At 42.7% G+C, this 15,165-nt stretch overlaps 2 protein-coding genes across 2 annotated transcripts in view; one reads left to right on the top strand and one right to left on the bottom strand.

Moving 5' to 3' along the window:
• Positions 1-15,165, bottom strand: part of CHRM5 (cholinergic receptor muscarinic 5) — a 103,462-nt gene that overhangs the window by 21,805 nt on the left and 66,492 nt on the right. The gene's annotated exons all lie outside the window — the stretch shown is intronic.
• Positions 7,309-15,165, top strand: part of AVEN (apoptosis and caspase activation inhibitor) — a 182,158-nt gene continuing 174,301 nt past the window's right edge. The window contains exon 1 of the mRNA XM_055278593.2: positions 7,309-7,917. Within this exon, the coding sequence (XP_055134568.2) occupies positions 7,669-7,917 (249 nt within the window). The 5' untranslated portion in view covers positions 7,309-7,668. The remainder of the gene's footprint in view (positions 7,918-15,165) is intronic.

The following is a 15,165-nucleotide window of genomic DNA, read 5'->3' as shown; positions in this document are numbered from 1 at the left end:
GTGGATCCTTTTGAGCTCTTCCCCGATTACTCAAACTTTTTTTTTTTTTTTTTTTTTTTGAGACAGAGTCTCACTCTGTCGCCCAGGCTGGAGTGCAGTGGCACAATCTCGGCTCACTGCAAGCTCCGCCTCCTGGGTTCACACCATTCTCCTGCCTCAGCCTTTCCGAGTAGCTGGGACTACAGGTGCCCGCCACCACCCCAGGCTAATTTTTTTTGTATTTTTAGTAGAGACGGGGTTTCACCGTGGTCTCAATCTCCTGACCTCATGATCCGCCCGCCTCAGCCTCCCAAAGTGCTGGGATTACAAGCGTGAGCCACCACGCCCAACCTGATTACTCAAACTTTAAAAGTTCCCATTTTTCTTTTTTTTTTTTTCTTTTTTTTTTTTTTTTTTGAGACGGAGTCTTGCTCTGTCACCCAGGCTGGAGTGCAGTGGCGCAATCTCGGCTCACTGCAAACTCTGCCTCCCGGGTTCATGCCATTCTCCTGCCTCAGCCTCTCCGAGTAGCTGGGACTACAGGCGCCCGCCACCACGCCCGGCTAATTTTTTGTATTTTTAGTAGAGACGGGGTTTCACCGTGGTCTCGATCTCCTGACCTCGTGATCCGCCCGCCTCGGCCTCCCAAAGTGCTGGGATTACAAGCGTGAGCCACCGCGCCCGGCCAAAAGTTCCCATTTTTCATCCCACCATAAAGAGTATGTTTATTTTTAGGATGCCAGCATTAAGAGAGAGCAGTAATCATCCCAGATTTATTTTCTACCACTCCATAAGACAAAGACTCCCACAGTAATAAAAGCCTCTGTGTTTCCAACCTTGGCCGATTGTTTCTTGTTCTTTGCTGTCAATACATTACAAATGAAGCAAAGCAACATAAAAATCAAAGAAGGTAACCCTGTGTACCAAATGAATTCCTTTGCTTGTCGAGTGGCCTTGCCAACTTTTGAGGCTTTTCCTAAGGTGAGGTTAGGCCTTCGTTTTCTGAAACACTTTTTTTTTTTTTTTTTTATGAGAAGCTTTATGCCTGAACCTGTCCTTGCTACTCTTCATTGTTTCTATAGCAACTACAGTGGAAAACTTTAATGGCATCTACAATCCAGTGATATTGGGACATCATGATAACCAGCTCATAATGTTATGTAGAATATAGATGAGTGACTCTTTCCCTCCTTCCTTTTCAAGGACAAATCAAGACAAAGTAGGCTTAAAGCACATGGGGTAACACTGTGTTAGATATGAGGAAGGACTTGCAGTGAAAGAATGTGTGAATGAATAAGGGGGGTTCTGGACTTGCATTTTTTTGGTGAATATTTTAAAGTAAGATATATCTAACTCCTTTTGATTGGTAGAATCAAATTGCTGACTGAAGATAAGGTGGTGATTAAGAAATGACTTCTTAATATCTCTGAAGCAATAATATCCAGAGCAAGATTTCAATGTGACATGTTCTTTAGAACATACTTTGTGTTCACTAGTGTGCCAGCTGCTGTGGGGCATATAAAAGAGATATACGATAGTCCTTGAACTGAAAGAGTTCATCTTTATAGCTCTAAGAAAAAGAGAATGTAAGAATAAAGTTGAGTTTTTAGACCAAATTCAGGCGACAGAGAGGTCTGTTACTGAGGTCATTAAATTACTTTATTTTTTATTATTATTATTAATTTTTGCGACAGAGTCTTGCTCTGTTGCCCAGGCTGGAGTGCAGTGGCACGATCTCGGCTCACTACAAGCTCCGCCTCCCTACAAGCTCCGCCTCCCGAGTTCACTCCATTCTCCTGCCTCAGCCTCCCGAGTAGCTGGGACTACAGGCAGCCACCACCATGCCTGGCTAATTTTTTGTATTTTTAGTAGAGACGGGGTTTCACCCTATTAGCCAGGATGGTCTCAATCTCCTGACATCGTGATCCACCCGCCTTGGCCTCCCAAAGTGCTGGGATTACAGGCGTGAGCCACTGTGCCCGGCCAAATTACTGTATTGCTATAGGACAGGAAAATATGTGGAATCACTTTACATGAAAGCATAAACTGGACCCATTTAACGCATACACTGTCCACTCCTGCCATGGGCTATGGGGTTGGCTAGGTGGGTCCCCTTCTGTTGGGAGCAGTATTGACTTGTTATTCCAGAGTACTGGGCAAATATTACCATTTTCTATGTGTGCCAAGACATGAAAAAGTCTGGGAAGTACTGTCATAAACAAAGTTATGTGAGAATCTGGAGGCACAGAAGCCCTTGACTGTTGCCCAAGTCTTCCCCACAAACCTAGGGCAAGGATTATATATATCTTTAAATTCCTAAGGGTAGTGTATTGTTCTGGAAACAACAACAATAAAATGTTTCAAGGAGGAAGGAGTAATCAACTGTATCAAATGAGACTGATAAACCAAGTAAGATTAGGGCGGTGACCTGACCATTGGATTTAGTTACATGGAGATCACAGTGAAACTTGTAAAGTTGTTTTGGTGAAGTGGTGGGCACAAAAGGCTTGAGGAGTGGATGAAATAGGGAGTGGGAAAAGGAGAATTGGAGACAGTGCTATAGATGACTCTTCTGAGGAACTTTGCTATAAAAAGGAGTAGAGAAATGATGCAGAAAATGGATTAGGGTGTAAGGCCAAGAAGTTTTTTTTTTTTTTTCATTTTTTTTAAAGGGCGAAAATACAGCATGCTTGTATGCTAATGTGAATGATTCATTAGAAGGTAACAACTGATGTGCAGGGGAGAGTGGGAGCATTTGCTGGAAAGATGTCCCCAAGTAGGTGATCACAGATAAGATCTAGTACAGTAATAGAGGCCTTGGCCTTGGACTGGGGCAGAGACCCCTCTATACTAACAGGAAGGAAAGCAGAGAATATAGGTACAGATACAAGTAGGCTGGGAGTTGTGGTAATGGCAACACTGGAAATTCTTTTCTGGTTGCTTCCATTTCTTCATGAAATAGAAAGCAAAGTCAGCAGCTGAGAGTGAGTGTGGAAGGAGAGAGGAGAAGATATTGTCATGTATTCTGTATTTTGGGAGTTTGCTCCATTCATTTTCAGGAGTTCTCTAATCATGACTCCAGCCCTTCAAGTCAAAGTACCCTTATGACCTGGTAAGCTCTTCACTTTCGCTTTTCTCCACCAGAGTACAGGCTGTGGATTCTGGGCTGAAAGAATAGCTCATGCCAGAGTCCCTCACCCTGTAGCTGGTGAGCACCCTCAGTAGCAGACGGAGCTGTTCAAAACAGCATAGTGAACGAAGACATCTTTCTGAGAAACTTACGTGTTTTCCAGTTTGCATTGTTTATACATTAAGCGCGAGAAACTAGCTAAACTGTCGAAAATCTACTTGCCTATGAAGAGAAGAATCAGGAAGATGTACTTTTCCCATAAACTTTGTATTTGCAAGAGGACAGTGCATTTTTTTCTAAGTCCTATCATAACATCTACTTTTCGTCAAACAGTGAGAGCCTACGAGATCCATAGTCTTTTTTTTTTTTTTTGAGACGGAGTCTCGCGCTGTCGCCCAGGCTGTAGTGCAGTGGCACGATCTCACCTCACTGCAAGCTCTACCTCCCGGGTTCACACCATTCTCCTGCCTCAGCCTCCCGAGTAGCTGGAACTACAGGCACCCACCACCAAACAAGGCTAATTTTTTTTTTTTTTTGTATTTTTAGTAGAGACGGGGTTTCACCGTGTTAGCCAGGATGGTCTCGATCTCCTGACCTTGTGATCCGCCTGCCTCGGCCTCCCAAAGTGCTGGGATTACAGGCGTGAGTTACTGCACCCGGCTGATCCATAGTCTTAGACTAGGAATTACTGGGTTTCTTGTGATGTTTGAAGGCTTCAGATGCTACCTTCACAGAGTAGTTGAGGATGCATCAGAATCAACTGGCAGGTTTATTAAAACACAGATTACTGGGCCTCAGCCCCAGACTTTTAATTCTGAATTTGCATTTCTAACAAGTTCCCAGGTGATGCTATGTTTCTGGTCCACATTTTGAGAACCACCTTAAGGAACTGGCTACCATTTTATTTAAAAAATAACTTAGGTTGCCGGACGCGGTGGCTCACGCCTGTAATCCCAGCACTTTGGGAGGCTGAGGCAGGCAGATCACCTGAGGTCGGGAGTTTGAGGCCAGCCTGACCAACATGGAGAAACCCCATCTCTACTAAAAATACAAAAAATTTAGCCAGGTGTGGTGGTGCATGCCTGTAATCCCAGCTACTCAGGAAGCTGAGGCAGGAGAATCACTTGAAGGTTGTGGTGAGCCGAGATTGCGTCACTGTACTCCAGCCTGGGCAACAAGTGTGAAACTCCGTCTCAAAAAAACAAAACAAAACAAAAAAACCTTAGGTCATATATGTACTAAAAATATGCAAAAAGTACAGTTTTGTTTCTAAGGAGCTACCTATATAATTGAGCACTTTGGTTTTGATACTCATGAATTCTCATGAGTTCTACCTAAGGGAAAACTGAATTTTTTATTCATGCAATGGCATATGTTTAAAATCAGGACTATCAAGTAAAAGCAATACCAGAAAATATTCCTTCCCTTAGTTATTTATGCAATCCAAAGGTCTCTGGCTGCTCAAAATGCAGGAGGTACTTGTGTGGTATTTTTAAACCTTAATAACACATTTTTTGGACCAGAATCACATGAGGACAGCATATACCATATCCTTGTTGAAAGAACTTCGGCTAGTTGTGTCCGCTAATTAGGAAGTGCTAGAAGGCGGACCTCAGAATTTTCCATATCCTAAACACTCTTGGTTGAATTGAGAAAAACAAAGTAAGCCTTGAATGAATAGATGGAGAGTAACATAGCCCCCTGACTTCTGAGGGCATCTGCAGAATAGACTTACAGGCATGGATTCTGGAACTAGACTATACTGGTATAAATCCCAGTTCTGTTACTTATTAGCTTGAGCAAATTATTTAACTTTTTTGCAACTCAGTTTTCTTATCTGTAAAATAGGAATAATGATAGTGTTTATTTCATAGGGATATTTTGAAGATTTAATGAGTTAGTATGTGGAAAGTGCTTAGAATAGTATCAGGTGCAAAATAAATGTTAAAAAAACTTAGCATCATCCACAAACCAATGTATCTCTAAAATGGCGTATCTTTCAAAGTGTTACTGAGTCTTACACTGACTAGTTGAAAGTATCAAGCACAGTGAATGTGCCCTGATAACACTGGCTTAATCTAAAAGCCACTGATCTTTTCAACCTCATAATTTTGGGGGCTTCTCGAGGGATAGTTATATAGTTCCTTAAAGCCCTATTTCCCACTGGTCTTGTCTCTCACTACATTGGAGATGTACATATTAATCTCATACCAGACATTTGCCCAAATCAGGGTTTCTCAATGTTGGCAAATTTAGGGCTGGATAAATTTTTGGATAAATCACATCGGTAGCTCCTTAGATACTAAAATATACCCTCTGCACCAATCTATCTGTGCTAGTGGTTCTCATCCAGGGTGACTGCCTCTCAGGGAACATTTGGCAATGTCTGGAGATGTTTTTGGTTGTCTTAATGAGGCGGAGGGGTTGATTCTGGCATCTAGTGGGTAGAGGCCAGGGATGCTGTTAAATATTGTACAATGCACAGGATAAGCTACCACCACAAAATTTTATCCAGCCCTAAATTTGCCAACATTGAGAAACTCCGATTTGTGCAAATGTCTAGTATGAGATTAATGTGTGGATCTTAACTTGGTGAGAGGCCAGACCAGTGATATGCTGGTAGATATTTAACCACATTCTTCCATGCCCCTTTCCCACTGCTACGGTCTAAATGTTCATCTCCCTCAAAATTCGTATGTTGAAATCTTTTTTTTTTTTTTTGAGACAGTCTCCTTCTGTTGCCCATGTACGATCACAGCTCGCTACAGCCTCAACCTCCTGGGCTCAAATGATTCTCTATCTCAGCCTCCCAAGTAGTGGGACTATAGGCATATACCACCATGCCCAGCTAATTTTTGTAGAAATGGGGTTTCACCATGTTGCCCAGGCTGGTCTTGAACTCATGTCTCAGGCAATCCACCCGCCACAGGCTCCCAAAATGCTGGGATTACAGGCATGAGCCACACACCTGGCCTGTAACTGTGTAATCTTGGAAGTTACTTAACATCTGTTTTAGATCCCTGATCTGTAAAATGGAGACAACACTAGCTTACCTCGTAGGCCAGCTATTAGTCTCAAATGAAGTGATATGGGAAGTATGTAGAATAGTGTTTGGTGCATATAAGTGCTCTACAAGTGTTACTATTTTTAAGACTGTTTCTCTGGAGTTGACAATCCTTCAATAGTTCCCCGTCTGGAAGGCTCCCCTACTCCCACTTACCAAACAAGCAAACTCCTACTCAACCATTAGGCTTTAGCTCAGGGGTCTATTTCTCATGAAGCCTTGGATAACCCGTTTAAACATAATTAAACTTTTCTTCTTTGGGCCTTGACCTTGAATCTCTCACTGCACTCAGCAACACTGTACTGTAACCATCTATTCACAGGACTAGATTATCTTCCTTGTGGGCAGTGAGCTACTTGAGGGCAGGGGCAAGGTTTTTTTTTGTTTGTTTTTGTTTTAAATTTCAGGACATAGCACTGTGCCTGATGCAGAGTAGGCAATTAGAAGCAATGAAAAGTATTAACTATGTATGGATATAGGAAAGAACCAGAAAGTACTGAGAGGGAAGAAAACACTGGTTCTGCTAGGCTGACATTTTAGCCCTTGCTTTCATTATTTTCATGTGGTTTCAGTCCCAAGTTAAAAACTGCTTCCATGCATCTGTGTAACCAACTGTTCCCCTTCCTGTTTTCTCCTTGGTTGAAAGAAGGGACTGGAGTGAGACCGCCTTAGAATGCCAGTTCCACCACTACCTGGTTGTTCACTTTAGGCAAGTTTTTTTAACCTTTCCAAGGCTGTTACCTCCCTGCAGAATAAGGATAACAGTCATCCCTACCTCACAGAGCTGTTATGAGAATGAAATACTCATGTGCTCAATAAATGTCAGCTGTAGTAGTCATTTCTACAGAAATTCTGCTGAGGACTTTGACGCCCTTTCTAGCCGTCTCCCAGTTTCGCACTGTTCTCTCTCCCACGTGCTGCAGTCCACCTCTCACCAGACACAAACTCTGTCTTTACGTCCACACCTCCTGAACCCTGACTTCGGTATAGTTTTAAAATGATACACATTCGTTGCTGAAAATTAGATTAAACGGAGGAAAAAAAATTAACTCACTGGAAATCTCAGCAGTTAACCAACAACATTTTAGTATGTATTTGTTTAGACCTTTTCTTATGCAAATACACACGTTTAAACTTTTTTTTTCCCGAAAGTTCACATCATACAAATTTTATTTTATGACTCGTCCTTGCACTTAGCACGGTCCCTCCCCCAACGCTATCTCTGATGCCTTGAGAACCCCCCCCGCCCCGCTGCAGACCCCCACCACTTCCAGCTCCCAGCGGTCGGGCTTTCCCGCAGTCCCGGTTCCAGCCCCACCTGCGGGACGCCGGCCGCCCCGCCCCGCCGCGGCCGGCCTCGATCCCTGGCCCCGCACCCCGCTGCTACCGGGCGCCGTTCGCTCGCGGCTCCTCAGTGCGGCCCGCTTCCGGTGGGGCCAGGGCGTCTCCGACGCGGCTCGGCTCCCGCGCGCTCAGCACCGCCGGCGGCGGCCAGATGCAGGCGGAGCGAGGAGCTCGGGGAGGCCGTGGGCGGCGGCCGGGCCGCGGCCGGCCTGGCGGAGATCGCCACAGCGAGCGGCCCGGAGCCGCAGCGGCGGTAGCCAGAGGCGGCGGTGGGGACGGAGGCGGACGCCGGGGCCGTGGCCGGGGCTTCCGCGGCGCTCGCGGAGGCCGAGGAGGAGGAGGCGCCCCGCGAGGCAGCCGCCGGGAGCCGGGAGGCCGGGGCGCAGGGGCCAGCGCGCCGGTAAGAGGCGACGGCTGGTGGGGCTGGGACCGCGTGTAACTGGGGCAAGTGGGGCCGAGGCCGCCAGTCAAGAGCCACAAGACAGCGTGCCAGGCGCGCGCCAGAGGGGCGGCGGCGCCTGCGCGGGACGGGCGGATGGTGGCGGGGGCGCGCCTGGGTATGCGCTTGGCTCGCCTCGTGGCCTCCTGGCCGGGCTGGCGCGAGGCAGTGGGGTAGGAGGGCTCCCCAGCCTGCCCCAGGGTCCAGGGTAGGAACCCAGAGGCCAAGGCCGTGTGTCGGGGGTGCAAGTCTTGGCGGCCTGTGGGCCGGCTGGGCTGTCTGTACGATTACCACTGTGGGACGGAGGCGCGGCCAGGACGTGGCCCCTCGGCAGCCTTTACGGGCACGCTCCTGTTATTAGGAGGGAAGGGATTTTTTGGTCTGTTTTGTTAACTGTCTGTGCAATGCCTAGTACACAGTAGGCGCATAATAAAAAGTTTGTTGAGTGAAAGAATGACCCCTACGACTGGACTCCAGTATTTGGGGGCGGGACCAGATGCATAGTTCTTTGTAATAGCGTAGTTCTCTTTTATTATGCCTATATGTGTAGAAATCAGGGAGCACTGGCCTTTGTCGTTTTGAATTTTCAATTTATAAATGAGCAGTGAAGTTCTGAGTTTTAATAGCAATATCATCGGTCTTATTGACACGTTCATAGAAGGAAAGTTTTCGGAGATTGGAGCAGGGGATGATATATATGGGGGCAAACCTAATCATATCTCAGCTAAAGGAGTTAGAGGACTGTCTTTTTATGAGCTGTTCTGTTACTTTAACATCTGTAGGACAAGACCATCTTTATATTCTGCATTCTTATGCACACAGATTTAAAAAATTCTTTTTTGAATGAGGCAAAATTTGCTCTTACTGAAGTATTTACAATATCTTGAGGGCATAGCAGATAAGATATCCCTAAAGAGAGTAGTTGTATACAGCAATACAGAGCTGGAAAAAAAGTATAAAACTTAAATTTAAATGTAACAAACTTAAATCTTGTTAAGATTAAGGTAGGTAATAGGCAAAACTTGAATGAGATATAAAAACATTTTTAGGGTCAGTTTACCTGGTGTAAACTGACAGAAACTAAGGTAAATGACAGAAACTAAGACCAACCTAGTGCCCACTATATATCACATTTTGGTCTTATAACTGTATTATATATATGTAATATATATGTAATGTAGAATTATGTAATATAATAGTATATAATTATATATTAACTACAATGTTATATATTATTTATATATACATGTATATAGAGTAATCTTTATTTTTACAGGCTAACTGACTTGCCTAAGCTTTCACAGCTAGTGGCAGAGCTGGGATTTATATCAAGCTGCCCTTGAGTCAACCGTATTTTATGTCTTACTTTTTCGTGAACCAGTCACCACTTTACCGAGAACAAAGTAGATATTCCTTGGCTGCAGAGATCGTGCTTTAAGAGTAATTGTAGTAATGGTACCTTTGGTATTAACTATGGTGTCTGGCGCACAGGACTTTACTAATAAGCGCCTTTAAGTTGAATTGTGTGAGTGAAGGTGCTTCTGTTTTGTTAATCTCTGTTGAATTAAATTGGGTGAAATGATGGTGTATCTTTTTTCTTTTTTCTTTTTTTTTTTTTTGAGTCAGAGTTTCGCTCTTGTTGCCCAGGCTGGAGTGCAATGGCATGATCTTGGCTCACTGCAACCTCCGCCTCCTGGGTTCAAGTGATTCTGCTGCCTCAGCCTCCCAAGTAGCTGGGATTACAGGCATGAGCCACCTTGCCCGGCTAATTTTGTATTTTTAGTAGAGATGGGGTTTCACCATGTTGGTCAGGCTGGTCTCGAACTCCTGACCTCAGGTGATCCACCCGCCTCGGCCTCCCAAGGTGCTGGGATTACAGGCGTGACCCACTGTGCCCGGTCATGATGGTATATCATTAAAAGAAAGAATAATACAAGACTTTAAAAAATTTAAGATAGTATTGTAACACATTCTGTTAAAATTTTAGGCTTTTTCTTTTGTCGAGTTGGTTTTACCCCTTCATCATCATGTTTTCAGCCAAAGCTGGAGGAAGGGATGTTGGGCAGATTGTTCCTTAATTTTGGTTTGGATTGGTCATCTCTAAGTTCCTTCCATTTCTCAGATTCTGAAGTACTGTTTGTATTTAGTCTTGCTAGGACACCATTTTTGGTACTTAACCATTACATGAGACAAGATTGATTGACTTTCCTGAAACCTTCTTGTTCTCATATCCTATGGTGCATTTGTGCCCCAAGGAGAGAGTAACTGAAATGATCAAAGGAAAAAAAATCATAATAGCCTCCCAGCCATGTAAAGACCAGTTGTCCACCTTCAGAAACCAATTCTATGTACACCTTTGCTTTCTATTTTGGACCACTGCATACAAATGGAAAACAATCAAACTAACCAATTTCTAGGTAGCTATGTAAATACTCCAAGGTAACTTAGTTGAGTACTAAGTTGAGTACATCTCTTAGTCTCTTGCTCTTAAATCATTCCTTCTGTAAATAGTCTGAGCTCTAAGCTTACCGATTATGGGTGAGCATAATTATCTTCACAGAATACTCACTAGAAGCATTATTGTACTAGATACAATCATTAACTTAAAAAAAAAAAAAACTGGCTGGGTGTGGTGGTTCACGCTTGTAATCCCAGCACTTTGGGAGGCTGAGGTGGGTGGGTCACTTGAGTCTGGGGGTTCGAGACCAGACTGGGCAACATAACGAGATCCCCTCTCTATAAAAAAAATAAAAAACTGCTGAGCATGGCAGGGTGCGTCTGTAGTCCCTGCTGCAAGGGAGGCTGAAGCAGCAGGATTGTTTGAGCCCCGGAGATGGAGGCTGCAGTGAGCTGTGATCCTGCCACTGCACTCCAGCCTGGGCAATAGAGTGAGACTCTGTCTCAAATAACTAACTTACTAACTAAATGAATAAATAATCACCCTATCACTCCCCCCAATACTAGGATTGTTTAGTATTTATCTTCATGATGGGCTGTTAGCAGAGAGGAAGACAAGGCCTGTTGGCAGTCTTTGGAATTTTTTTTTATTTTTTCCTTCCTGTAGTAATAACAGTAATTCACATTTGTTGAGTACTTAATATGAGACAGCTGAGGCACCGTTAAATAACTCACAGTTAGGAGAGGTGAAATAACTTTTTAATATCACTCAACCAGAAAATTGCTGAACCTGGATTCCACCCTAGCATTTTCACTCCAGAGCCTGTTCTTTCGACTGCTGCTCTAAACTGCTCCTGGAATGACTTTGAGATTTGAAAAAAGGGTGTGTGGAGGACTGTTGAGTGATTCTTCCACATGCCTGATTATTTTTTTAACTGATGTTTTAGTATGGTTATAAGGTTTTAAGGTAATATTGGTACCATCTTCAGTTATTGTGGGTGTCAGCAGACCTTTGCTTTCTTGCTCCATGTTTATATTGCAGCTTTTCATATTCCTTTTAAAATGATTTATATTCAGTAAAAGATGAGACAGCTGTTTATAGTTGTACTAAAAAGTAGAATCTGGAGGCATTTAATTCTGATCAAACTTTTGCTTTGTAAATAAAGCCTGAGTAGTAATTAATACCTGATGCCTTTGACATTTTCATTTCACTTGGTCAAAAAGAAATCTCTAATTTTCTATTCAAGTTTAGTGTGAACCTGGAGGGAAGAAATGGTGTCAGATCAGTTACAGGCAGGTGTCTAAGGACTTGCTCCTTCACTTTTGCTCAAAGTAGCCACCAGCAACATGTCAGCCAGCTAGAGACTGAGAGCCTGTTAAAAGCTCAAACTGAAATGACAGCCTCTAGACTTTATTTTTCTTTTTTTCCAGAAAGGCTGAAGCAAATTTGGTTAGAAACTGAATGTGCTTAAGTGTCCCAACAGAAGATTGCTTTAAGATTAGTTCTTGGTAATCCGTGAAATTGACCTCTCCTCCTGCTGCAAACCATTGCACACACACAGTAATTATTTTGGCATCCTTATCCTTGTTAACATATTCTGTTTTTAAGTTGCTTTTCTCACTGACCACTATTTCACTTACATATTTTCAATATCAACACAGACAACTGAACTTTTTTGCTTGTATTCTGCCTAAAAAAATTTTGCGAAACCATGTACAATGTACTTTAAAGTTTATATCTAACACATTTTTATCAATGGATCAGAGAATTTCAAAATATAAAATTTCCAACATATTGTATATATTGACTTTTTAAATAAAACTCACACAATTTTTATAAATTGATTTTTTTTCTTTTTTTCTTTCTTTCTTTTTTTTTTTGTAAAGAAACTGGGTCTCACTTTGTTGCTCAGGCTGAAGTGTGGTAGTGTGAGCTAAGCTCACTGCTGCCTTCAACTGCTGTACTCAAGGGATCCTCCCACCTCAGCCTCCTGAGTAGGTGGGAGTACAGGCGTGAACCACCACACCCAACTAATATTTTTATATTTTGTAGAGATGGTCTCACTGTCTTGCCCAGGCTGGTCTCAAACTCCTGGGCCCAAGCAGTCCTCCCACTTCAGCCACCCAAAGTGCTGGGGTTACAGATGTGAGTCACCACACTTGGCTGTGGATGGATTTTAAATACTAGAGTGATTTGATATTTGCCTTTAGCCATTTAAAAATCACATTAATAAATTCTTTAGGCTGGGCGCGGTGGCTCATGCCTGTAATCCCAGCACTTTGGGAGGCTGAGGTGGGCGGATCACGAGGTCAAGAGATCGAGACCATCCTGGCCAACATGGTGAAACCCCGTCTCTACTAAAGATAGAAAAGTTAGCTGGGTGTGGTGGCGCACGCCTGTAGTCCCAGCTACTTGGGAGGCTGAGGCAGGAGAATCACTTGAACTTGGGAGGCGGAGGTTGCAGTGAACCAAAATTGCGCCACTGCCCTCCTTCTGAGACTCCGTTTTGAAACAAAAAACAAAAAACAGAACCCAACTCTTTAGTAGTGTGAAGATTTCCATTGTTTCTTATTCTTTTTTACTTGTATTTTAATTCCCCATCTCTCACAGAACCTTATTCAACAGAATATATTTTCATACTTGAAAATTTTTTAGTGGTTACTATTTCGTGTCTTCCTGTAATAAATGTTGACTTAAAAAATGTTATATAACTCTACAGGCTTGGGTGCTATTTTTTCTTTTAGATTGAATTAAGATTACATCGATTAATATATACAGTTATTTTGATTTGCAGTTTTTAAAAATTTTTTTTTGAGACGGAGTCTCGCTCTGTCACCCAGGCTGGAGTGCAGTGGCACGATCTTGGCTCACTGCAGTCTCCGCCTCCTGGGTTCAGGCAATTCTCCTGCCTCAGCCTCCTGAGTAGCTGGGACTACAGGTGCACACCGCCTCCTGGCTAATTTTTTGTATTTTAGTAGAGACGGGGTTTCACCGTGTTGCTCAGGCTGGTTTTGAACTCCTGAGCTCAGGCAGTCCGCCCGCCTCTGCCTCCTGATGTGCTAGGATTACAGGCGTGAGCCACCGCGCCTGGCCTTGCAATTGTTAAACATAAAGGTAAAACTTCATTGTAAACGAGTCTCATTTTCCCTAATGAGTTTGAGTATCCATGGATGAACATTACTTATTGCCTGCACGAGATAGGATTCAGTGTCAATTCTTTTCTCAATTTTTGATTTTATAGATGTAAGGATTGAGAAACATTGTTCACATAAATAGGTAGATGGGAATGTTGGAGTTTTGCCATATCAATGTCACTCAGTTCATTAAATATCTCTACTTATATGCCAAAAAAAATTTTTAAAGTATTTTAAGAATCTGTCAAGTGATGACTGTATTAGGTTCTCCATCACTTTGATTGAAAGCAAATAATTGGAGCTACCTGATTTGCAAAAGGACATGTTACTTGTTCTTTAGAGTTACACTTCCTCAGCATCTATATTTAAAATTGTCCTATTGTTGGGGCTTGGGGAATACAGCCAGATTGAGAATGGCTGAGAAGGAGTTGTGCTGTCTTCAGGTGCCTTCTAGGGTAGACTGCTTTTGGGAAAGACCATGGATCTTGAACATCTGGAAGTTGATTCCCTGAAAAACTTACTGCTCATATACTCCTTGGAAAATCTTTCTGAACCCCTAGGTATGTGCACACTCCATTTCGAGGACAGCTAAGATAGCACCTTTGTTTCTTAGTAAGATGGTTCATTGCATGAATTCATTCAGAGCTTTTTTGTTTTCTGGCTATCCATCATTTGCAGAATATGGTTTCCAGGTTTTGTCATTCTTAATAGTGTTACTGTCTTTGTTTTAAACTGCTGCTAGGATGGAAAATAGCTCGCTCATAAATCGATACCACTGGCATATGTTTTCTGGAAGAGTAGGTACTAAGTCATTGTTGGTTTTCTTATTTTTTTTCCAGAAAAAGTAGTGATTACTTTTTACAGCACTGGGCAAGTGACCTCTAGAGAGGTTACGTAGGTCATTTGATCCTAACCACACCATAGCATGACTTAACTAGCCTTTTTCTAGAAATTAAGTGGTTGCAAAGGTGTTTTCTATTCAGATGTCACTATTTCCTGATGCACTTTGAAGTGTCAAAGGGAGCAATAAAGACCACAGTGACACATAATAATTTCTATTTGATAGAAGCTACTGACTAACTTATTACGGCACTGGATTAGTTCTCTTTGAATTTTTCTTCTTTTGTTAGAAGCCCTGTGTATCTGTCTGTGTACGTGTGTGTGCGTATGTGTGTTTTAAGGTGCCAGAAATAAATACTTTAATACTTTTTCTCTTGGATGGAAATAACAGCTTTGTTAGTCTGAAAATTTTCTATAAAGGTGTCATGGGGCAGTGCATGGATGATGGTTATGGATAATTTTTCACTTTTGAGTGGGTTTTGTCAAAGGATGCTGAAAAGAAATAACAAACTGATGTGTGTGTTTTATCTTGATGCTGCTAGGATGCTGTTGTTATAATCTGACCAACCTGATTTTGTAAGCCTTAAATTGCTTAAAAGGCAATTCCTGTGAAGAACAACACTGCCAAGGATGCTGTTTCCTACCACCCATATCACATCATTGGTGTGTGTGCAAACAGCACAACAATAAAAAAAATATATAGGAGATTAATAGAATGCATTCCCTGTTGTAAAAACTTTATTCTACCTTTGAGTCCTCTTGCCATTAAGGACTGATACAAATCTGTCTGATCCATATTTCTTTAGTACCAAGTCAAACTTACATTGAGGGATAGCA

This window comes from Symphalangus syndactylus, chromosome 5 (assembly GCF_028878055.3).
Source record: "Symphalangus syndactylus isolate Jambi chromosome 5, NHGRI_mSymSyn1-v2.1_pri, whole genome shotgun sequence".
Lineage (NCBI taxonomy): Eukaryota > Metazoa > Chordata > Mammalia > Primates > Hylobatidae > Symphalangus > Symphalangus syndactylus.
Note: the sequence above shows the minus strand (reverse complement) of the source record. Positions and strands in the feature narration are given on the sequence as shown.